The sequence below is a fragment of the Geotrypetes seraphini genome, chromosome 8 (genome assembly GCF_902459505.1).
Source record: "Geotrypetes seraphini chromosome 8, aGeoSer1.1, whole genome shotgun sequence".
Classification (NCBI taxonomy): Eukaryota; Metazoa; Chordata; class Amphibia; order Gymnophiona; family Dermophiidae; genus Geotrypetes; species Geotrypetes seraphini.
Window position 1 is genome coordinate 117,227,325 of NC_047091.1, and position 24,722 is coordinate 117,252,046.

At 42.4% G+C, this 24,722-nt stretch overlaps 1 protein-coding gene across 3 annotated transcripts in view; it reads left to right on the top strand.

The window, feature by feature from the left end:
* Positions 1-24,722, top strand: part of NCAN (neurocan) — a 244,521-nt gene that overhangs the window by 108,850 nt on the left and 110,949 nt on the right. For all 3 annotated transcript variants that reach the window (XM_033955984.1, XM_033955985.1, XM_033955987.1), the window contains exons 6-7: positions 14,301-14,594; positions 21,463-22,638. In XM_033955984.1, the coding sequence (XP_033811875.1) occupies positions 14,301-14,594; positions 21,463-22,638 (1,470 nt within the window). The remainder of the gene's footprint in view (positions 1-14,300; positions 14,595-21,462; positions 22,639-24,722) is intronic.

Below are 24,722 nucleotides of genomic sequence, written 5' to 3' on the forward strand. Positions count from 1 at the left end.
CGCAGATCGGGAGGCGGAGAGAAGGATGGATGCCTGTGCCCTTTACAAAGACCGCGCCCGGAGGGGACCGCACCCCCCCCCTTACTACACCAGTGCATTATGGCCCTGTTCTTCCTAATGCTGACACTGGAAGGAAGAAACCAGGAGTACAAAGGGAGATTTGAGGGGAGGAGAGGGAAATGCAGAATCATATGAAGGGAGGCAGGCAGGCAGGGCAAGATAAGATTAAACTATCGCACCTCTGTCCCCATTACTAAACTTGGAGACAGATGGTTGTCAAACAAGGGAGAATTGGAGACAGGGATATGAAATCAGGGACATCTGGTAACCCTACTTTCAGGTGACCTATATTTGGAATGTTCTGCTTGTGCATATTAAAAAATTATCTTCCTATGTTTTATTTTGAAAACATCTTCCAAAAGTCGTTGATAAATGGAGCTACTGAACACTTTTATTTCATTCATTTGGATTTATTAACCGCCTTTATGAAGAGATTCACCCAGGGCACTTTACGTTGAATGGTAGTCAGGTCCTCAAGCATTTTCCCTCTCTGTCCCGGTGGGCTCATAATCTGTCTATGGTGTCTGGTGTAATGGAGGGTTAAATGACTTGCCCAGGGTCACAAGGAGCAGCTTTGTGTTCACACTGACAACCTCAGGGTGCTGAGGCAGCAGCTCTATCCACTAGGCCACTCCTCCACAGCTCTTGGCTTCTTACTTATAAACCACTCGGAACCTCTTCTGGGATTAAGTGGTCCACAAGAGCTCTAGATGAGATGAGATTAGATGTTTTTATAAACCATAAAGGTGACTGAGAGACAGAGCCTTGATAAACCTGAAAGCCCAGTAGCAGCATTGACTACCATGGATGCTCCAGCTTGTTCTACCCACCCCATCAGTGGCGTGGTAAAGGGAAAGAGGGGGGGTCCGCCCCAGGTGCTTGCCATGTTGGGGGCACTGGCACCCCTCCTCCTCTTCCCACTCCTCCCCTGGCCGCGCCCCACCTTCCCTTCCTCTGAACCTCTAGTTCTTCACCACCGTGAGCAACAACTTTGGCATGTTCCTCATGACCACGTCAGCTCTCCCGTTGATGTCACTTCCGGGTGACGTGCAAAGGAAGTGACGTCGGGGGGGGGGGGGGAGCCGCCGGGGTCACGAAGAGCACGTTGACGTTGTTACTCGTGGTGATGAACCACTAGAGGTATGGGGGAAGGGAAGGGGGGCACACAGGCGGCAGGGGTGATCGGGGAAGGAGCGTTGGGGCAGAGACGAGGGCGGGAAGGGTGCCTCCACTCCGGGCGCCTCTCACCCTCGCTATGCCCCTGCACCCCACGTAGTGGGATCTTACAGTTTCCTGGTATTGTCATGCCAGAACATTGTGTGATAGTTTAAACTCTTCTTGCTGACTTACAAGTGCATTCACTCTGAAGCCCTCCAATATCTCTCCTCACTTATCTCCCCCTATGCTCCCCCCCATGATCTCCGTTCATCGAGCAAGCCCCTCTTATTTGCACCCTTCTCTTCCAGTGCCAACTCCAGACTCCGTCCCTTCTTTCTTGCGGCTGCCTGAATCCATACGTCGTGCTCCATCTCTAGCAGCATTCAAATCCAAGCTAAAAGCCCACTTTTTTGAATCTGCTTTCAACTCTTAACTCCCACTCACTGCTGTCAGATACCTATACCACTGTATCATTTCCTCTACCATAATCTCCCCAACCCTGAAATGTCCTATCTAAATTAGACTGTAAGCTCTTCTGAGCAGGGACTGTCGATTGTATGTTAAAATGTACAGCGCTGCGTGCATACACCTTTCAGCGCTATAGAAATAATAAATAGTAGTAGTAGTATATGTCCACTTCCCAAAAACTCAACCTAGCACAGACCAGAAAGCCAGCTGAATAAATATGAGGGAACAGTCTGCCCAATTATTATTGCTTAACAGCATCCAGGTGTCATTTCAAAATCAACATCTCAGAGCCCAGAGATGGGAGTTTTGAATTGATTCCTTGGAGCTGTGGCATTTTCATGACAAATTTTCTGCCAGTGTCTCTGCATCAGATACAGTTAAACTGTTTGTCTTTCTTTACTTCTATTTCTTATTTGCCTTTAATGGTGATGGCTCAAGGCAAAGTACAAATGAAAAACATATGAGTCACCTGTAGGAGAACTGAATGATTTAGAAACTCGCTGTTTGTATTTTTCATATCCAACATACACACCATTAAATACAGACTGTTACAATTAAAATTAACAAGCTATACCGCCCCCAAATCCTTATAAAGATTTTCTGCATCCTATTTGGAAAAAAAGCATCAGAGGGTCATTTGTGGCTACTGGTTGTAGGGCCTTAGCCTGCCAAAGAGAGAGCAAGAAACATTTAGGCCTCTTGTTACCAAAGAATCTGAATAAGTGAATTGAATAGCCTTTCTGAAATGCCACAGGTAGTTTTAGCGTCTCTTCCTGATTCCTTTATCCCCAGTGACTGGACGTACACCCCATCACAGAATCCCAATTATAATAAGCTAGATGTAAAGTAGTGTCAGCATGGCATAAGGAGGTTTCTACTTTTTTTTGTCAAGATATGGGATAATCTGGTCTAGAAGCTCAGATGAGCAAATGTTTTCCTACTGCTACTAAGGCTGTAAAAGACTTGTTGTTCTATGTGACCTTTCACAGTGGTGTAGCTATGGGTGGGCCTGGGTAGGCACAGGTTCACTACATTATTGACTGAGGCCCACCCAAGACAAATCAGCAGTGGCCATCTTTCTTCCCTCGCTCCCACATCTGGATCTAGTCGGCCCACAACCCAGCAATTCTCCCCTCTCTATAAGCCTCTCTCTTCCTGGTGTACCTCATCACCCTTGCAGGCAGGGGCAGCGATGTACATCCGCTGCCTGCAGCAGCCCCATAGACTTCCCTCTGTCGTACCACACCTTCACAGATGTCACTTCCTGTTTTCTTTCTGGCAGGATGCAGCAGAGGGAAGCCTGCGGAGTTGGTGCAAGTAGTTGGAGCTGAGTTACAGTGGGAGGGGGGAGTTGCTGGACCATAGGCAGGAGAAGGTGGCAGCAAATATCAGATCCAAGATGAGGAGGCAAGATGCAGAATAAATTTATTTATTTAATTTTCTATACCGGCAGGCTCACAATCTCTCTAATGTATCTTTGGCTATGGGGGGATTAAGTGACTTGCCCAGGGTCACAAGGAGCAGCAGAGGTTTGAACCCCAACCGCAGGGTGCTGAGGCTGTAGCTTTAACCACTGCACCAGTATGTGTGGTGGTTGCGATGGCAGTGGCGGTTTGGGAAGGCCCCCCACAAAATAACAGGTATGGCTATGCTACTGCTTTCAAGTAAATAAGAACATAAGAGTTGCCATATTGGGACAGACCAAAGGTCCATCAAACCCAATATCCTGTTTCCAAAAGTAGCAAATCTGGGTCACACGTACCTGGTACTATCCCAAAAGAATACAACAGATTTTATGCTGCTTTCCCTAGAAATAAGTAGTGGATTTTCCCAAGTCCATCTTAATAATGGCTTATGGACTTTTCAGTTAGAAAATTATCCAAACCTTTTTAAAATCCTGCTACGCTAATGGCTTTCACCACATCTCTAGCAACAAATTCCAGAATGTTGAGTGAAGAAGTATTTTCTCTGTTCTGGGGTTTTTTTTTTTTTTTTTAATTTACTACTTAGTAGCTTCATTGTGTGGCCTCTAGTCCTAGAAGTTTTGGAAAGGGTAAACAAGTGATTCATGTCTACCTGTTTATTCCTCTCGGTATTTTGTAGACCACCATCATATCTCCCCTGAGCCATCTCTTCTCCAAGTTGAAGAACCCTAGCTGCATAATCTTTCCTCATAGGAAAGTTGTCCCATCCTCTTTATCATTTTTGGCGCTCTTCTCTGTACCTTTTCTAATTCTGGTACATCTTCACCTGCAAAAATCTGTGTTTCATCCTGGCCATAGCACTTGACAAGGGTCAAATTATTTTGCTGATGTCTCTTGATCTAATTTGTGCATTCGATTTAGTAGACCACTGTATCATCCTACTACTACTACTACTACTAAGGCTACTAATCATTTCTAAATAATCGTTCTATGCAGGTTTTCTTCTCAGGTTTTCAGTCAAAGGATTTTCCAATCACTTATGGTATTCCACAAGGTTCAGTTCTTGCACCTTTGCTCTTTAATATTTTCATGAGTCTGTTAGCACTTCAGATTCAGGAGCAGGGTTTTCAATTTTTCTTCAATGCAAATACTAATCCCTCTTTCCCTCTTTCTCTTACCATAGTTCTACAGCTGTCTGATAATCACAATCCTTCAAAATCACTTGGCTGTTGGATTACAGGGAAAAATCCCACTCCCAATTTGTCACCTAACATTTTTAATACACACCTTTCTTTGGTTCAGTGCTTTAGATATCTCAGGGTTGTACTTGATCAAAATCTCTCCTTTGAACACCATATTTCGGCATTAACTGAGTCTTGCTTCTATTCTCTGTAGCAGATTTGTTCAATCCGTTCTCTTCTTGATGAAAAATCACTTATTCTATCGAAATTACACTGTTGTAACAGTATTCTCATTGGACTCCAAGAAAATCGGCTTCGTAGATTACAAATATTTCAGAACCCAGCCATCTACCTTCTATCCCATGCTTCTTAATTCGAACATCTCACTCCGCTATATATTCAGCATCATTGGTTTCCCATCACTTTTCATCTACAATTCAAGATTTTGGTTCTGACATTTAAGTCATTAAACCCCCATTCCCCACCCCTATTATGAAGCTGCATTTGGAGATTTTATTGCCGGCCGCAACGGTATAAGCTCTGACCTTCATAGAATTCCTATGAGTGTCAGAACTTTTACCGCCATGGCTGGCGATAAAAAAATGCTAACGTGTTTTATTGTTCCAGCTTACTTGTCCATTCTTATTGTCTTCTTAAACATTGTGTTCTCTAAATGATCATCGCTTCCACATGCCTCCAGTTCATGCAATTCATTATGAAGCCACTGGTAATTGGGCCTTTTTTGTATTTCCAAAACAATGAGTTTCCACAGTCTTGTTGTTTTGGATTTGTTCTTCTTTTCCTGTGGAAACTTGGGACTTTTTGTTTTTGCTGTGTCTGTTTTGTATTTCACCATGTCTATGGAATTCTCTTCCCAGCATTGTTTGTTTAGAGCCCACTTATCTTAAGAACATAAGAATAGCCTTACTGGGTCAGACTAATGGTCCATCAAGCCTAGTAGCCCATTCTCATGGTAGCCAATCAAGGTCACTAGTACCTGGCAAAATCTCAGAGTAGCAACATTCCATGCTACTGATCCAGGGCAAGCAGTGGCTTCCCCCATGTCTCTCTCAATGACAAACTATGGACTTTTCCTCCAGAAAATTGTCCACAACCTTCTTAAAACCAGCTATGCTATCCGCTCTTACTACAACCTCTGGTAATACGTTCCAGAGCTTAACTATTCTCTAAGTGAAAAAAATATTTCCTCCCATTGGGTTTTTAAAGTATTTCCCTGTAACTTCATTGAGTGTCCCCCTAGTCTATGTAATTTTTGACGGAGTGAAAAATTCGATCCACTTGTACCCGTTCTACTCCACTCAGGATTTTGTAGTCTTCAATCATATCTCACCTCAGCCGTCTCTTTTTTAAAAGAGTATCTTTTTTTTTTTTAAATCCTTAGCGTTGAGTTGGCTGGTGTGGATGTCTTCAGGGCTTACTAGCTGCAATCTTGTTTTTTGTTCTCTCCTATACACGATTTGTAGTTCCTTTCTTATCCTGCAATTTTTGTTATAAACCGTTCTATTATTCCCTTAGGAACGGTGGTATATTAAATAAAATTAAATCATAAACCATTATAACATTCTCATTTTTGTTTTCCATTCCTTTCCTAATATTCTGTTTGCTCTCTTAGACATCACTACACATATCTGTACCAAATTCCTTTTTCCCCCTCTTCTTTAGGTTATCTTCTTATACTTCTTCTGAAACTGTTTTGGTCATAAGAACATAAGAAATGCCTCTGCTGGGTCAGACCAGAGGTCCATCGTGCCCAGCAGTCCGCTCACGCGGTGGCCCAACAGGTCCAGGACCTGTGCAGTAATTTTCTATCTATACCCCTCTATCCCCTTTTCCAGTATGAAATTGTCCAGTCCTTTCTTAAACTCCTGTACCGTACTCTGCCCTATCAAGTCCTCTGGAAGCGCATTCCAGGTGTCCATCACACGTTGGGTAAAAAAGAACTTCCTAGTATTTGTTTTGAATCTGTCTCCTATCAACTTTTCCGAGTGCCCTCTTGTTCTTTTATTATTCGAAAGTTTGAAGAATCTGTCCTTCTCTACTCTCTCTATGCCCTTCATGATCTTATAAGTCTCTATCATATCCCCTCTAAGTCTCCTCTTCTCCAGGGAAAAGAGACCCAGCTTCTCCAATCTCTCAGCATATGACAGGTTTTCCATACCTTTTATCAGACGTGTCGCTCTCCTCTTTACTGATTCCAGCCTCCTTCAGCCCTTAATCAGTCATAACTTCCAAAATTAAACACAATACTCTTAGTGAGGCCTTGCCAGTATCCTGCCTTGGGACATTTTGACCCTCTCTTCTCTGCTGATTAGTCTCTTGTCTACACAGTCTAGCATTCTTCTAGCTTTGGTCACCATCTTGAAACATTTTTCACCACCTTTAGTTCCTCAGATATTATCACACTAATGTATCTCTCCTGGCCCATGTTCATTAGCCTCTCACCTCCTATTTCATACAGTTCCTTTAGGGTTTTGCCCCAAATGCATCACTCTTAAAGGTTAATTGCCATGCATTCGATCGGTCCTCTATTTTATGTAGATTATCTTTCATTTTGTCTATTCCCTCTGGGGTGTTCAGTCTGTTCCAGATCTTCATGTCAACTACAAAAAGGCAAGTTTCCCTTTTTAACTCTTCAGAGATATTACTCTTGAAGATGCTGAACAGAATTGGTCCCAGGATTGACCCTCGAGGCGCCAGAGATGGCTGAGAGGAAATACGACACCAATTCATAAAACCATGAATGGGATTGAAGAGGTAAATAGGAAATGGTGGTTTAACTTTTCAAACAACACAAACTCAAAAGGACACCCCTTCAAACTAAGAGGCAACACATTTAAAACAAATCATAGAAAGTATTTTTTTCATCAACGTACAATTAAGTTTGGATGTGTTGCCAGAAGGCAGTTAGAATAGCTGGGTTTAAAAAGGGTTTAAACAAGTTCTTGGAAGAAAAGTTCATATCCTGTTATCACTCATATAGGCTTGAAAAATTCACAATTTAGGTTCAAGAAATAAAGGATAGGATCATGCTACGAAAAGCCAATGGTATCCTGTTTCCAACAGTGGCCAATCCAGCTCACAAGTACCTGGAAGAAAACCAAATATTAGCAACATTCCATGCTACTAATCCCAAGACAAGCAGGAGTTTCCACAATGTCTGTCTCAATAGCAGACTATGAACTTTTCTTCCAGGAACTTATCCAAACCTTTTTTAAACATAGCTACAATAACTGCTGTTACCACATTTTCTGGCAATAAGTTCCAGGGCTTAACTATTCTTTGAGTGAAAAAATATTTCCTCTTATTTATTTTAAAGGTACACTTCACCCTCCATATTCGCGGTTTCAGTATTTGCGGTTTTGATTATTCACAGTTTGTAGCTTGCTGGCTTCTCCCACCAAATTACATTAGCTTCCATAGAGAAATTGCTGATTCCCAGCACTTTCTTCATCATGTTTTGCCTCTCCTTCAGGAACAGGCCAGGTCTCCCACCATGTTATTCACGGTTTCACCATAATAGAAAATAGAAAATAACATAGGAAAAAGTTATTCACGGTTTTTCTGTACAGTATTTGCAGTTTTGTTAATCCCCTATCACAACGAATACAGAGGGAGAAATGTATTTCCATGTAACTTGAGTGTCCCCTAGTCTTTGTAATTTTTAAAAGAGTAAAAAATGAATCTACTTTTACCTGTTCTAGTTCTACACCACTCAAAATTTTTTATACTTCAATCACATCTCTCCTCAGCCATCTCTTTTCCAAGCCAAAGAGCCATAACCTCTTTAGCCTTTTCTCATACGAGAGGAGTTCCATTCCCTTTATCATTTTGGTTGCTCTTCTTTGAACCTATATCTTTTTTGAGATGCGGCAACCAGAATTGAATGCAATAATCAAGGTGAGGTTGCATCATGGAGCGATTATAGAGGCATTATACCATTCTTAGTTTTGTTAACTATCCCTTTTTAAATAATTCCTAGCATTTTGTTTGCTTTTTTGGCTGCCACTGCATATTAGGCGGAAGGTTTCATCGTATTGTGTACAATGACACCCAGATCTTTTTGGTAAGCACTAACCCCCAAGGTGGACCCTAGCATCTGGAAACTATGATTTGGATTATTCTTCCCAATGCGCATCACTTTTGCGTTTGTCCACATTAAAAGCTCCTTTTACAAAGGTGTGCTAGCATTTTTAGCGCATGCACCGGATTAGCGCTGTAGCCGGCACGCTCCAGGCAGAGGGCCTGGGAATACTGGCCACAATTAAACTCTTGTGAGTAGCTGCATGTCTCACAAGGATAACTTATTCAACGTTCAGAGAAAGGGACACTATCCAAACAATAAGTTCAATGTTGAATAAAGGGTTGCATTTAATTGTTCAAAACAAAAAAAAAAACACAATAACTTGCTTGTCAGGATTACAAAAACTCTCATACCAGTCAAGCACAAAGTTCAAAACAGTCTCTGGTTGAGAAACCCAAAAAGAGTCCAACTTAAACAAAACTCTCATTTAAATCATAGTCCAGGTGGAGTTCATAACCAAAAGGAAAGGAAAAAACTTTTCCACCAACATCAAAGTTACAAGACAGTATAAAAGTCCTGGCTTCTTCAGCACCTCAAGGCTGGAAAGACAGTGTGCTCCGTGTGGTCTTATTTTGCCCGAAATTAGGCCCACTATCCCACCACGTAACACGGGGCTAACCCCACTGTCTTAGCACATCAAGCAGGCTTTATTTCAAAAAGGAAAACACCATTTTAGCTTTCAAGAATGGAAAAAACCAAAATTTCAAAATAAAAGTCCTTGCTTAATTTAGCATATTACAAATCCACTCTTTAACTTGAGTTAGATTAATTCAGTCTGCAAAACCAAAAGAGTCCAAAATAAACTCCAGCAATATTCAGATAATACTTGCTTTTGTGATGCAAACTTCCATAGGAGCATAATCAGGAGTCAGCTCAACACTGGCTTCAGGGCTTGTTTCTAACTCCATGGCTAATGGTTCCTCAGTCAGACTGGCAGGTGATTCTCCTCCAGCCTCAGTAAACTCCATGTCCTCTGGAGCTGGACTGCCATCAGGAGCTCTCAGCCCTGAGCCTTGCGACCTTCCCTGCTGCTGTTCCTCTCTGTTCTGTTTCTCTAGGAGCCTAGCCTTCAGAGAAAACAGCTTGCAGCCCCGCCCCCAACCCTCAGGTGAAAAGGATTTCCTGTGATTCACCTTGTGATCCAGAGGGGGATGGGAACCCAGCACTGCTGCTTTCTTGCTCCCTCTACAGGCCCTAGAAGGAAATTCAGACTGAGTGGCAGAAAATGGGGAAAAAAGGCAGATTATGGACCGTGTCAGGATTTAATCTAGAATCTGAGCTAGGGACACTCCTAGCAGGCATAGTCCGCTTATCACAGCGCGCACTATAGCGCACGCTAGCCGAAAAAACTACCGCCTGCTCAAGAGGAGGTGGCATTTTAGCATGTGCTATTCCACCGTTAAGGCCCTAATGCACCTTCGTAAAAGGAGCCCTAAATTTCATCTGCCATTTGGATGCCAGTTTCCTAAGTTCTTCCTGCAATTTTTCACAGTCTGCATGTGTTTTAACAACTTTGTCATCTGCAAATTTAACCATCTCACTTGTCATTCCAGTTTCATAAATATGTTAAATAGCAGTGGTCCCAGTACAGATCCCTGCAACCCCTTCACTATTCACCTTCGTCCATTGAGAAAAATGGTAATTTAACCCTACCCTCTGTTTTCTGTCCAATAACCAATTCCTATTCCACATTAGAACATTGCCTCCCATCTCATGACTTTTTTTTTTCTCAGGAGTCTCTCATAAGGAACTTTGTCAAAAGCTTTCTGAAAATCTAGATACGTCAACTGGCTCACCTTAGCCACATGTTTATTCACACCTTCAAATTGGTAAGACAAGATTTCCCTTGGCTAAGCTCATGCTGATTCTGTCCCATTAAACTATGTTTGTCTGTATTCTGCAATGTTATTCTTTATAATAGTTTCAAGTTTATTAAAATTTTGACAAAACGCAAATCAGGGCTTCTAAGCGTTTTACAATTTGTATTAAAAAGGGGGAGACAATAAACAAATAAATACTCACGGAACTGTCTTGTCTTACACTGAAGTCAGGCTTACCATTCTGTAATTTCCTGGATCACCCCTGGAACCCTTTTTTAAAATCAGCATTTTAATAACAGGTTACAGATCTCTAACAGCAGATCAGCAATTTCATGTTTGAGTTATTTCAGTACCCTGTTCAAGTGATTTATCTCTCTTTAACTTATCGATTTGGCTCAGTACATCTTCCAGGTTCACCGAGATTACTTTCAATTTCTCTTCATCATCACCCTTGAAAAACAGGTTGTTGTATCTTCTTCCATAAAGGGCCAGGGTCTCCAATTGATTGTCTCAAGTGTTTACAACTAGTTTAAAATGTGGCTTTTAAAATGATTACAGGTGCAAAGAAGCTTGATCACCTGATCTCTTTGTTAAAGGTAGAACATTGGTTGCCAGTATCATGTAAGTTTCCATTCATAAGTCTAATGCTGCTCCACAGAATATTTCATTTTGCTATTGATCTCTTGTTCAACCTCACATGCTTTAAGATCTGCCCAGCATAATTTGCTGTTGGTTACAACTTTCAGGATTATTGGTTTGGATACTATTCACTACTCAATAATTTAGTTGACTTGACCTACCCTCTGAAATACTCTTCCTTTGTATCTTAGGCTAGAACCTTTAGATATTTCATTTAAGACATGTTTTAAAACATTTTTCGTCCATGAAGCTTTTGATTGTTAAACTGAATGCATTCGAAATGGGCCCCAAAGTGACAAACTGGATTAAAAGCTGGTTAAGTAGAAGGAGACAAAGGGTAGTAATAAATGGAGTTTACTTGGAGGTAAGGATGTTGTTAGTAGCGTGCCTCAGGGATCTGTCCATGGGCCGGCTCTATTTAACATCTTTGTGAGTGATATTGTGGAAGGACTCTCTGGCAAAGTTTGTCTTTTTGTGGTTGATACCAAGCTCTGTAATAGGGTAGATACTCCAGAGGGTGCAGATAACATGAGGCAGGATCTGGCGAAGTATGAAGAATGGTCTGGTAACTGGTGACTAATATTTAATGTTAAAAAATGCAGAGTCATACACTTGGGCTGCATAAATCCAGAACAGTATAGTAGAGGAGGCAACGTACTTCTGTGTGCGAAAAATGAGCGGGACTTGAGGATGATTGTGTCTGATGATCTCAGAATGGCAAAACAGGTAGAGAAGGCGATGGTCAAAGCCAGGAAGATGCTCGGGTGCATAAGGAGAGGAATGGCCAGTAGAAAAAGGGAGGTGATAATGCCGTTGTATAAGTCTCTGGTGAGGCCCCATTTGGAATGCTGTGTGTAATTTTGGAGATCCCTCCTTCAAAAAGATATAAATAGGATGGAGTCGATCCAGATGGCTGCTATAAAATTGGTCAGTGGTCTTTGTTATAAATTGTATGGGGACATACTTAGAGACCTTAATATGTGTACTCTGAAGGAAAGGCGAGAGAGAGGGGATATGATACAGACGTTTAAATATCTATGTGGTGTTAATGTACAGAAAGTGAGTCTTTTTCAAATGAAGGAAACCCCCGGAAGGAGAGGGCATAGGATGAAGTTAAGAGGTGATAAGCTCAGGAGTAATGTAAGAAAATACTTCTTTACAGAAAGGGTGGTAGATGTGTAGAATAGTCTCCCGATGGAGGTGGTGAAAATGAAGACTGTATTTAAATTCAAGATAGCATGGGACAGGCATGGGAGAGGAGGAGATAGCAGATGCTCTGGATGGGCAGACTGGATAGGCCATTCATCCTTTATCTGCCATCATGTTTCTATGTTAGATGGTATAGGTTTGGGATCAGGGCTTAGGGATGCACAAAACAGTGTTATCTATTACCTCTTCATTGCTTTGGATGATTGCAACCTTCTCCTCAGCTTTTTCCTCTTTGTTATGCTTTTAATTTAATTTTAGATTGGATTTCATTTCATTGTAAACCACTTAGTAAGTTTCTAATAGGCATATATCAATTAAATAGGAAATTTGAAACTTGAAACTTCCACCTCCACATCAGAACCCCAAACAATGAATAAATAACTAAAACCATCCTTGTATATATCCAACATAATAAAATAAACAATAACCAGTTAAATAATTACTATAACAATCCTGATAACCATTCACCATAGCTAGGGATATTACTGGCTGTTTTCTTTACTGGTTTATCAGGAGACATCAGGAACTGCTCAGAAGGTGTACAGATGGATAAAGAGTTACCCAAGGTCAGCCTTACAACTAGACAGACTAGGCATCTGCCTTGGGCAGCAGAATTGTAAGGATATTGGTGCAGTGCCAATTTGATTAGCAACACAACTGACAGCATGGCTGTGGACCTTTGAGTACCCAAGCATGCTCAAGGCCTGCTACATTCTGCTATATAGAGGGGGGGTTTGTGTCGGGGAAGGAGGGTGGGACAAGCCTTGACTGCACGTGAGTGCTGACAGGGCCTGAACCATGCTGGATTTTCTTTTACTGCCTGTTACACCTTCAGGAAATTGATGAAATGGAGCTGGAGGGACCGAAGTAGGACCTTGGTGCCCTTGAGCCCACTCCTCCTGTGACGAGCTCTATCCTGCTTTAACATACGATTGCTGTTGACTGTATACTATTTGATTTGCTCTACTCCTCCCTGTTTTCTTGTTTGGTGTTGCTGCTGCTGCCGCTCCCAGGGTGGGTGGGAGGGGCAGGGGTATTGGGGTTGGCTACGACCTTTAGAGTGTGGATTTGTTGTTTCTGGTAGACTGTTCTTGCTGTATTTTGTTTTTGCACAAATTTAATAAAAATGATTATACTATAACATGCGCTTTCTGCTTCTCCTGTGACAAGCTCTGTCCTGCTTAGCACAGAGTTTTAACATGCACTTCCTGCTCCCTCCTGTAAGCTAGCTCAAGTATAGATTCTGCACTATAAAGAATACTAAAGTCAGCCATATGCACCACCCGAGACATTTAGCAGAGTAAAGTGTAAAGTCCCATGTCCTCTTGATGTGTCACAACGAGGTAATACTCCTTTTACAATAAAAAAAAAATTGGGCTCATCACATTTAAGCTATCCAGTCCATTGAAAAGTTAGAAAGGTTCTAATTGTGAACCCATGTTTGTTCTTGTAAAAGACTCACTTGCAGAGCTGCTAAGGGGATGAAATTTTACAGTGGGAGATTTAGGGCACGCCCCCCAACCCCGCCCACAGTCCATGCCCAGCTCCACCCCTAGCGCATCCTGATGTCAAAGACTCTGACACCAGCAGTTGCTATCCCCTTCCAATGGCAGTAGGAGATGCCTTAATAAAACATCATCTCCTGCTGCCACAGGACCCGTCTTACGATAAGAGCTGTGGGACAGGTTCTGCCACAGCAGGAGATGAGTGACTGTTCCCTCTTAGCTGAGCGGGAGTTCTCCAACTGTATTGCTGCTAGTGAGGGGGTGGTGCTTCAATACAGTGCTTTCAATTACTAGGAACATGAAGGTTCCTCGAGTCATATACCTGTCCCTTACTATTGAAAATATCATAGTGAAACAGCACCTCCCATTGGCAGGACTGAAGTTGGGGGACTCCCGCTCAGCTTAGAGGGAACAATGGTAGATGACGTTTTATTAAAGCATCTCCTGCTGCCACCGGAAGGGGAAGTTGCTCAGCTGGAGATCCCAGCTCCCCAGCGGGAGATCTCTTCTCCCCAGCAGGAGTGCAGGAGTCTCCTGCTGAATATGGGAGTCTTGACTGGTCTGCACCTGAGCATAATCTGTGTTTTAGGCCTATGATAAGAAGAATAAAAAGCTCGTGTCACCTCTCCAGACAAAGTGGAGGAGTTTTTATCAAAAGTAAAAACTTTGCCTTATGAATGACACTCAAGTTGATTGGCGTTCTAATTCAGGCCTTTCTCTCCCTTCCCTCATAGGTGAGGTGTTCTATGCATCTGCACCCAGGAAACAGAGTCTGCTGGATGCCCAAATCTACTGCCAGCGACAGGGAGCTGTCTTGGCAAACACTGGCCAGCTTTACCTGGCCTGGAAGAATGGCTTGGACCAGTGCGACCCGGGATGGTTAGCAGATGGCAGCGTGAGATATCCCATCCAGTTACCACGAAAGAACTGTGGCGGGGATGAACCAGGAGTAAGAACCGTCTATCAGTTCCCCAACCGCACTGGCTTTCCCAGCCACAACCAGAGATTCGATGCGTATTGTTACCAAGGTGTGTTATTTGGAGAACTGATGTATTTCCAGAACTTGGATCACCAGCTAGTGGCGTAGTGCGGGTGAGAGGCGCCATGGGTGGTGGGGACAGAAAGGGAAGGCAGGTAATGGGAGGGAGAGACAAGGGAACAGCAGCATCGCTGTGCTCTTTAAAACAGCTCAGAAGCTGGAAGGTGTTTAAAATGGGAAATATATTTTTTTTCTAAGCACGAGCATTTAACATCAGCTTTGATGAAAGCAGTAATTTTAAACAGTTTCTGCTTGTGAAGCCTGAGGCAACTCTTAGGTTAAAGGTTTGGTGTTCTTAGTATCCACTCTAAATTCTAAATGAAGTCGTAAAAATCTGTCACTATTTTTCATAGGCAAGAGATTCTGTGACGCCTCAGAGGGCTCTGGAGAGAAATCTGTGAGCTATGGCAGGAGACACTGGGAGACAGGGCCGCAGTTAGATAATGCAGAAATTTAAGAGGAGGCTTCATAGCCTGCCAGCAGTTTTAAGCTGAGTTTCACCCCCAGTGGCATGGGAGATCAGAACAAAAGCCCTGTAGGAGTGGGATATGCGGGTCCTGGAACTCTTGGGCACTAAGCCCAGCTTTTTCCTCACTTTGTGCCCTGGAAGGGGATGTTCTTATCCAAGTTCTGCCACAATAACATGGAACTCATTTTGGCAAGGAGGCAGAAATGAAAGAAAAGTACATAAGAACATAAGAATTGCCCTACTGGGACAATATCCTGTTTCCAACAGTGGCCAAACCATGTCCCAAGTACCTGGCAGAAACCCAAAGAGTAGCAACATTCCAGAACTGAGACTGTGATGTCATAATGCCTCATTCCACCAATGCCTAAGAGTCAGCCTCATCAGTGATGTCACAATGGCTTGATTATCCTATATTTGGCTCACATAAAAACATAAGAATTGTCATTCTGGGACAGACTGAAGGTCCATCAAGCCCAGCATCCTGTTTTCAACAGTGGCCAACCCAGATCCCAACAAGTACCTAGTTAGATCCCAAGTAGAAAAACAGATTCTATGCTGCGTATCCTAGGAATAAGGAGTGGATTTCCACAAGCCATTTCAATAATGACCTATGGACTTCCCTTTTAGGAAATTATTCAAACCTTTTTTTAAATCCCAATAAGCTACCCTTACCCTTACCTTCTATTAGTTGTTAGGGAAGAAAGATGTCACTCATTTCAGAATAATTGCAGGTTCATGAGTAACCACTGTGTATACTGATTGTTTAGTTTAGTTTATTTTTTGTATTCCGTCTATTACCTCAGTGGATCCCAAAAACAATATACATAATCATAAAATACAAATTAAAGTACTATAAAACAAACAATCCCCCCTCCCGAACATTCCAGTTACATCAGTTAACGATAAGGGTACTGCCTTCATAATATGTACTTGCCAACTCTTTCACAGCACACACATTATTTTGTCCATAGTAGAAAGGAGCGGGGTAGACCGTGGGAGGGGGAGGTATCTAGGCGATGTTTTAAATTTACAACACACCATGCAGACTTTCCAGTGTGTACAATGTACCTCGTCTCCAGCAGAGGCAAAATAATGCAGCTAGGTCTAAAGAAAATGCAGCCACTCAAATTTCCAACAATATGCAGAGGTTCAGTCACTGAGAAATGAACGTTATATTAATAAGAGACTAGAAACCTGGTGGCACCACAAAAGGTCCCTGAAAAGCTGCAAATGATTTTTCTCATAAATCAGGATCTGGAACTGCAGCTGGGCCTAATGATGTGCTCATGAGCACTTCTGATGAGGGGCAAAACTAGGCTGCTGCCCCTTCTTCCCTCCCCCCAGCCTCCAGCTAGTTTACACTCCATTAGGATTAATGCAGCAAGGGCAGATCCAAAATGAAGGGGTAGGGGTGAGTACAGGAAGGGAAGGGAAAAACAGCAAATGATGTGATACCAATAAGAAAAGCTCACATAAGAAAAGGATAGAGAAAGAGAAAATGTGTCTATTCTGAGCATAGTGAAAGAATTCCGAGACTAAGATATATCAGACAGTAATCAGAGTGCTATCATTTGAGCTTCCAGAACAAAAACAGCCAGAGCAGCCCAGACCCAGATGAATCACTATTTAAGTGTGCTTGTATGTTGCTTATTTAGAGATCTGAAGTTCTATTTGGAAAAATAATGGTAGTTTTATAATGAGGATAGGGGTGGTGAACAAGCTAAATCCTCAGGCGCCATTCCTAAACTATGTTCATTTCCTTTCTTAGCATAAGCGCTGCGGGAATAAGTCATAAGGGGGGGTCAACCCCACAAGAATGATTTGGATGTTTTTACACTATGTTTAAAATGTTTTTGTTTATTGGGTACTAGAAATACCGCCCTTCTGAGAATGCCAAACAGAGCGGATTACAAATCGACATTAAGCAATGTGAAAAGAACAGAATTACAAACCTTGACAGGAAAGCGAAAAGAGGGCAGGAGAAGACAGGGGAAGTCATGACGCACTTCCTGTGCTTAGTGTACCAGAGCATCCTGAAAAGGTTGTGAAAACAAATGGACCTTCAGTAAGGCTCTACATTTCAGATATGACTGTTCCAAATATAGTGATGTGGGAAGTGTGTTCCACAGTGTAGAATCTGTGCAAAAGAAAGCTCGTTGGCTTTCCCTCTGAAGTCACTTCCTGGCCCCATATCCCAGAAGTGATTTCATAGGGAGCCAGGCCAGCGTGAGCAGCAGGCCAGAGTAGTTGCTCATGCTGGTGAAGATTTATAGAGGTACGGGGGGGGGGGGATGGGAAGGGAGGGCGCAAGCGTGGCATGGTGGGGGCAGGGAGGTGCTGGCACTTCCACCAAGATGGTGTCGGGGCAGTCCACCCCTCCCCCCTTACTATGCCACTGGTTGGATCAGTTACCCAGGAAGTTACAATGAACAGTCTGACACGGACATTCAATATGGTTGCTAGTGTAGGTAGATCAGTAGAGTACAACTATTAATACGATTAGGTTGTATTTACAAATACATAGTTAAAAGTACAAGTAGGTCATCATTGACTCTTTGTTTTGTCCCTGGAGTTGCATTAGTTAGTTTAGGAATGGGCTTTTACAATTGCCATTCAGTTAATTCAGGGTTGGCTCCGTGTCTTGATAGAGAAATGCTTTTAAAAGTTTTCTGAACCTGAGATAATAGTCACAAGATCATAGTGTAAGCGATAGTTGGTTCCAGCATTTTGCTAATTGATATTGGATAGATGAGGTAATTTGCCTGTTAGACTTTATATTGTTGCATGCTGGGAATTTTAAGTGGAAAAAATTTCTGGTGGAATATCTGTTGGAGGCACGTAGGATGGCCAGTTCTGTTAGGTAGACGGGGGCATTGCCTGTCAGGATCTTAAAGGTAGTGAAGCCTAGTTTAAACTTGATCCTTGCAGTTATGGGCAGCCAATGTAGTTTCATATAGTCTGGGTCATAAAGGTCCAGCATAGAGAACAAAAGAACATCCACTTAGAAGTAGGTAGTAATGCTAAATCATGGGTCAAAAAGTCAGGGGGTTTTGGAAGATATTAAAAAAACGAGGGGAGAGTTTCAAGTTTTCAAGTTTATTATATAAAATTTGATTTGATTGCAGTATCGTGATTCAATGCGATTTACAAATATAAAACCAGAGTTTTAGTAAAAAAACATACTTTAAGACTCTGACACTACACGAAACAAGAGGGAAACGGGTTGAACTTATAGGGTTAGAACATTAGGATAGGGAATTGTTACCCATTAATTTTCTTTTATAAGGATAATAGCTCTCTGAGGAATATTTGAGTTCACAAGAATCCGAAAAACTCAATTGAAAGCTTCTTTGAAGAGCCAGCCTTTTAAAAGTCCCTTAAATTGTTAAGCGACTTTTCTTCCCTGATATATACCAGCAGTGAATTCCATGTTTGCGGTGCCGAACACTGGGGGTTGCCACATGTCCTAGGGAAGAGGTCAGATGTGGCTGCAGGTAATGTGACAGGCTTGGTAAAATTAGCCCATGCGTTTCATCTTACCACTCCTTCAGAAAATTATTAAAGACATAGTTATTCGATAGATTTGTAACCTAAGTTTTTACTGTTTTAGCTTATTATTTATTTCTTATGATTTGTATATATCGCTGACTGTTCAGTTTTCTTTTGCTGTAAACCGCCTCGAACTGTTGAGGTGTGGCGGTATATAAAAATAAAGTTATTATTATTATTAAAAGACCATCCTGAGAGAAAAGAAATGAATCGCTGAAACACCATATCTGTAAGGGGTCTTAAATTACTTTACCTTTCTACTGGACACACATTCAAAGCTTGAACCAGCCTGGTGTCTCATTGCCAGTGCTGTGAGCTGTCATGTGTACGAGAATATCCAGGTTCAAGCCCCCAGCCAAACATTTACATAAGAACATAAGAACATAAGCAGTGCCTCTGCCGGGTCAGACCACAGGTCCATCCTGCCCAGCAGTCCGCTCCCGCGGCGGCCCAAACAGGTCACGACCTGTCTGTATCACCAGAAGGGGCTCCCTTGCCACCTTGGTTTCTCATTTAAGTCCTGTCTTCCTATCGAAGTCCTAACCCTCCGGTCTTGCACATGCACGACCTGGTTTGGTTTCTATACTCATTACCTGGTTAGCTTTCTATACTTGTGTTACATCCCAGCTCCTCCCTCAGTATCCCATGATCCCTTTATCCTTCAGGAATCCGTCCAATCCCTGTTTGAATCCCTGTACCATACTCTGCCTGATCACTTCCTCCGGTAGCGCATTCCAAGTGTCCACGACCCTTTGGCTGCTGCAGTCTGCTGTAGAAACCACATTCAGTCCTCAGTGGGTTGGGGGAGTCTCAACCATATTCAGTGGTGATACCCATTAATCAGACTTAAGATGGATATCTACTGGACTCCACAGAGAAACATAGGCCCTGAACAATGTCCCTGAATACACTGACTAGAAGTGAGAGGGTAAGTTTATTAAAATAGTGGAACCTTCCTTGGTGGTTACCTATGAGGTTGGTTCTGATTGAGCTGCTAGACCCCAAAAGTATTTTCTTAAAAAAGTCTTATTTGGGAGAGGATATTAAATAGGTGAAAAATTCCCCCTCGTAAAAGAATATGACAAATTCCCAAAGATGTACTCTGCTTGGCTTACAATTCAGTGGCACTCCAGCTACTCTTATTAGGAACATCAGGGGTATATCCAGGATAATGTAAATATTTTCATCTTTTAAGGGGTTTAAAAAAATCTTTTAGCATCCGCCTTGAGGTGTCCTGGAAAGCAGTCAGTCACATTATGCATACATGATCCAGTTTCACCATGTGAAACTGCTGACGTTGTTTGCAACGTCGTTACTGATTATATGGATTAAATATGGGGGGCTTTGAACTAAAAGAGGGCAATCTTCAGAGTCAGACTGTGGACTCTGCACCCAGTTTCAAAGATAAATAGCAAGCCTAGCATCCCCCCTTGAGATATGTCACAGTTACAGTACATTTCTGCACCTGCTTTTTTAAATGGATAAATTTTCTGCAGGAATTAATACTTAGATTTGTTTTGTTACAAGCAAAACAAAATACAGAGGGGCGGAGGAATCAAAAATTGTCCAAATAACTGAAACTTCTCCACTTTAATACAAAACTGCCTTTCACCACAATGCAGTGTGCATCAGAGGAAAAAGCCTCAGATTCCTGGTGAGCAAATTACGAAAAGCTCTACCCACTGAAACATCACAGACATTAGAAAACCTCCGGTATCCAATCTATTAACTACGGGAACTTATTGCTGGAAAATCAACCTTACTCAAGCACAAGTGTACAAATGCATGGACACACAACACACAGAACTCAGTCCCCCGACATAGGTCTGTGTGTCATGGCAACAGCCACTTCTTCAAGGCAATGAGGCTAGATAGTGCTGTAGAGTAGGGAACGACACAGGTACAAATGTGTCCCTGTCCCTGTGGGATCTGTCTCGATCCACGTCTTATCCCCAAGAGCTCTCTCCCTGCCCCTGCCCCATCCTTGCAAACTCTCTCTTCATCTGCACAAGCCTCGAACACTTAAGATTTGGGCGGGAACAGTACAGGGATGGAGATAGATCCCACACGGGGACAAATTTGTCCCTATGTCATTCTCTACTGTAAAGTATGAAGGGAAGAAGTGTCTACAGCACTCACTATCTAATCTAATCTAATCTTAGATTTATATACCGAGTCATCCCTAATAGGGCTCGGCTCAGTTTACAGCAATTTTTCTAAAAGGGATAACTAGTCCCATTGCCTTGAAAAAGTGGCTGTTGCCACAAAACGCAGGCCTATGCGCAGGGAACTGAGTTCTGTGTTTTGTGTGTCTGTGCATTTGTACACCTGTGCTTGAGCAGGGTTGTTTTTCCTGCAATAAGTTCCCACAATTAATATATTGAACACTGGAGATTTTTTTTTACGCCTGTGATATTTCAATGGATAGAGCTTTTTGCTCACCGGAAATCTGAGGCTTTTTCCTCCAATGCTCATCACATTGTGGTGAAAGGCAATTTTATATTAGACTAGATTTTTTTTGTTTTCAGATCCCGCAAAAACCCGTTCCCTGAATGCTTTTTGGAAGAGTGTGCAAATGTCTAGCTATATTATGGGATGACAGTTTCAGAGGGCCAATCTACATATGGAAATGGATTTGAAAACTGTTCTCTAATTGCTTAAAGGAATTTCCAAAATAAATAGAATAAAAGTGGTTTGGGTAGGGCAATGTTATTAATGAAATAAACAGCATGGGGCTGAATTCTTTTTTGTTAGGCTCTGGTTTTTATTACTTGCCAATTCTTTGTTCTCCGGTGTTATATATGGTGTCTAATTTCCTTTTGTTGTTTGATCTTTGCAGCCTATCAAACCACTACAGCCCTGTCACCAATGAATCAGGATGGGCCAGCACTTGAACGAAAACACCTTAGGCAAGAAAGGAAAAAGCTTGAAAGAGGAGAGAGAGAAAAGACAGACCTCTTGGGAATTATTAATGATTTGCTTGAATCTGACACACTGGTGTCTTCCACAGACTATGGAATATTTCAAAAGCAGCACAAAGATCCAGTCCTTTCTGGTGACTCAAAGGCAGTCATGAGAGATGGCAATGCCTTTTCTTCAAAGACAATATTGTCCTCTATGTCATTGAATGAACAGACGCAGCTAGTTACTGGCACCCAAGCTGGGACAACTTTATTAATTAAAGGAACAGATTTCCCTGATACTTCTTTCTTGAGATCTGAGATAGTAGGCATCACAGAAAATCCTGTTTCAGAAAAGTCGAGAAGAGAAGAGGGAAAGGCTGAGCATCCATTGAAGAAATCCCATCTTAAGTCTTCAGTGCTTTCCTTGGTTGACCACATAGAGGGTGAAGATCAGTCTCTCAATGTGGTTGTCAAGGTTGACCAAGGGCATGATGTGCACATCCACTCACATTTTGTTACAGATACATCTGCAGAGTTGCCCAGCATCAGCCATCCTATTGAAGACTCTTCACTAATGCCCCCTGATAGGTCCACAGATTTGCTGAAGTCCACGTGGCTTTTGGGAGCTAGATCTAATGATGAGCTACCAAAATCTCAAAATCCGGTATCCAGGTTCTCTGAAGAGCAAAACACCAGCTCACCAACAAGCACTGCAGAAAAAATAGAATTGCTGCCTCTTGGTCTCCCTGTAACAGAGACTAAGCTACCAGATAACTACAGAAAGGACCAAGTAAACAAGGTCACCAATTTTGATGAATTTGCTGATCTGCATTTAATTGACAAACCTAAATTCCACAAGAAAGACGTCCATTCTGGTTTTGAGAGACATTATCCTTGGGTGTTGCAAGAGGGTCCAGATGAAATTGGAGATAAAAATGATGACCGAGCTTCCCTCCAAACCTTTGGCCCAAAGTTTAGAACTGAAGACCACATTGATAATAGCATTGAAGCCATCACTACGCCATATCGGCCAACTTTTTTAAATCCCAAGGACAATGGCCATTCCCTTTCAAATGAAGTGGAGATGGAGGTGAAGAGAAAGATCAGTCCAAGTAAGGAGCTTTTAAATTCTAAGGGGTCAATAGTCAAAGCAATTTAATTGAATAGGAGAGGCTTTTGCCCAGTTAAATCTTACTCAGTGGGCTGGCTACTGATATTAACTTAATCAGGCAGTGCCGCTGAATATTGTCTCTATGACCCAGATTCTCAAAACAGCACTGGAATCAGCCAGCACCTGAAAAAATGGTGTTGGTTACACGTCACTCAAACTACGGCACAATTTTGATAATTACGGTCTACATAAAAGATAGGCACCGGAAATGTAGACCGGGGTTTTACAGGCCTTTATTTCTGGCACCTATCTTTTATATAGAATCATACTTAGCTGCGCCAAATGTCAACCCCACCCATAACCATGCCACTTTTGACATTCAGCACTGGTAAACATCTGCGTAGATGCATTTCAGCTACCTTTTATTGTAGGTACCTTGCAGTGCCTATTTTTTTCTTAATTAGTTTTTAATTGGTTTTTATGGCACGGTCAATTACTGCACGTTAATGGCCAATTAAAACACTTAACTTAGAGGCACCGTTCGGGCACCTACTGGTGCCTCCCGAATGGTGCCATTTTGATAATCCAGGCCCTAACTGCCTATATCAAAACTAGATAGTGGAGGAGAGGTCCTGAGGCAAAGTTGGGAAGCTAAGGCAGAATTGGGAAGTAGCCACCACTTATGTGGATATTGGTCACATTCAGTGCCCGTACCCAATAGCTAATCAGCCAGACAGAACTGCACAAATGGTTATCCTATCTTTGGCCATATAGCTCTGTGGGTGCCAGCATTGAATATCATCTGGCACGCGAATAACATTTGTGTCATGTCTATAGGGTCACCAAGCTGATACTGACCCGCCCCATCCCTCTGATCCTTGATTCTGATTCCCCCCCATATTCCCCATTCCAATCCCCTCCCCCCCAAATCAGCACACTCCGATGCTTCTACTTCCCAAAAGCAATACCCCATGATGATTTTCCCACCTATCCACCCCCTCCTGAAGATTCTCAAAGCCAAAAAACTTCCATGTTCTTTCCACCCACCTGACCCTCCCAATTACCACAAAGCCAAAAGAGACCACCCTCCCTTTTCTCTCCCCACCCACATGATCTTCCCAAATCCCCAAGACTTACCTGGGGGGCCTCTCTAGTATTATAGTGGGACAAAATAATAATAACAGTTTATATATCACAGGACCGTGAAGTTCTATGTGGTTTACAATGATTAAAGATGGTACAAATTGAGTGAACTTGACAGAGTTAAAAGCTAGTTTCCGTCTGCTTTGTATTTGTCTAGTTTTGGATGCAGTGTACTGCCCGACATCTGTTTTTAGTCTCAAAGTACTACTGCTAAGAGTCAGTCTTCAATATAAGGGCAGAGTGGGACCGCTCCAGTCCTGTCCCATTATACCACTAGGGATGGCCCTTAGGTCAGTCCTGGGGGTTCTCAGCAGGTTGGGAAGGTAGGGGGGGTCTGAGGCCATCAGAAGGGGGTTAAGTGAGTGGGGAGAGCATGGGAGTATCTTGGCTTTGAGGACCATTGGAAAGAAGCCAGATGGGTGGGAGGAGCATTGGGAGGGTCTCTATTGGGAAGATGAAGCATCAGGGTGTGCTGATTTGAGAGGATGGATAAGAACTGGGGGACTGGATGACCAATATTCAGCCGAGACCTGCATAAGTGTATTATGCGGATTCTGACTCATAAGGTTCCAGTGCCCGTGACATGTCTAGTCCTACCCAGATATTCAATATCAGTGCCTAGACATGGCCTGGCATTGCACATTTGGGTCTAATTTAGCCTGCGATTGTCTTTGCTTTTTAAAAATTGTTAGCAAACAAAAGAAACCCAACTGGTCCGCGGTAATGTGGTGCAACCAAATAAGAAAAGAAAACTGTGGAACTGATGCTCGTGATGCAGGAATTTATTCATTCAATACAAAGATGCAGATATAAGATCAATCGATGGAATCCACATTGACTTGGCAAATACGGATCCAACTCAGATCATATTTCAATTAAATGTTAATCAAGCCAACAGAATATTGTCCAGTTTAGTAAACTTGTCTCAGTAACCTGCCGCTG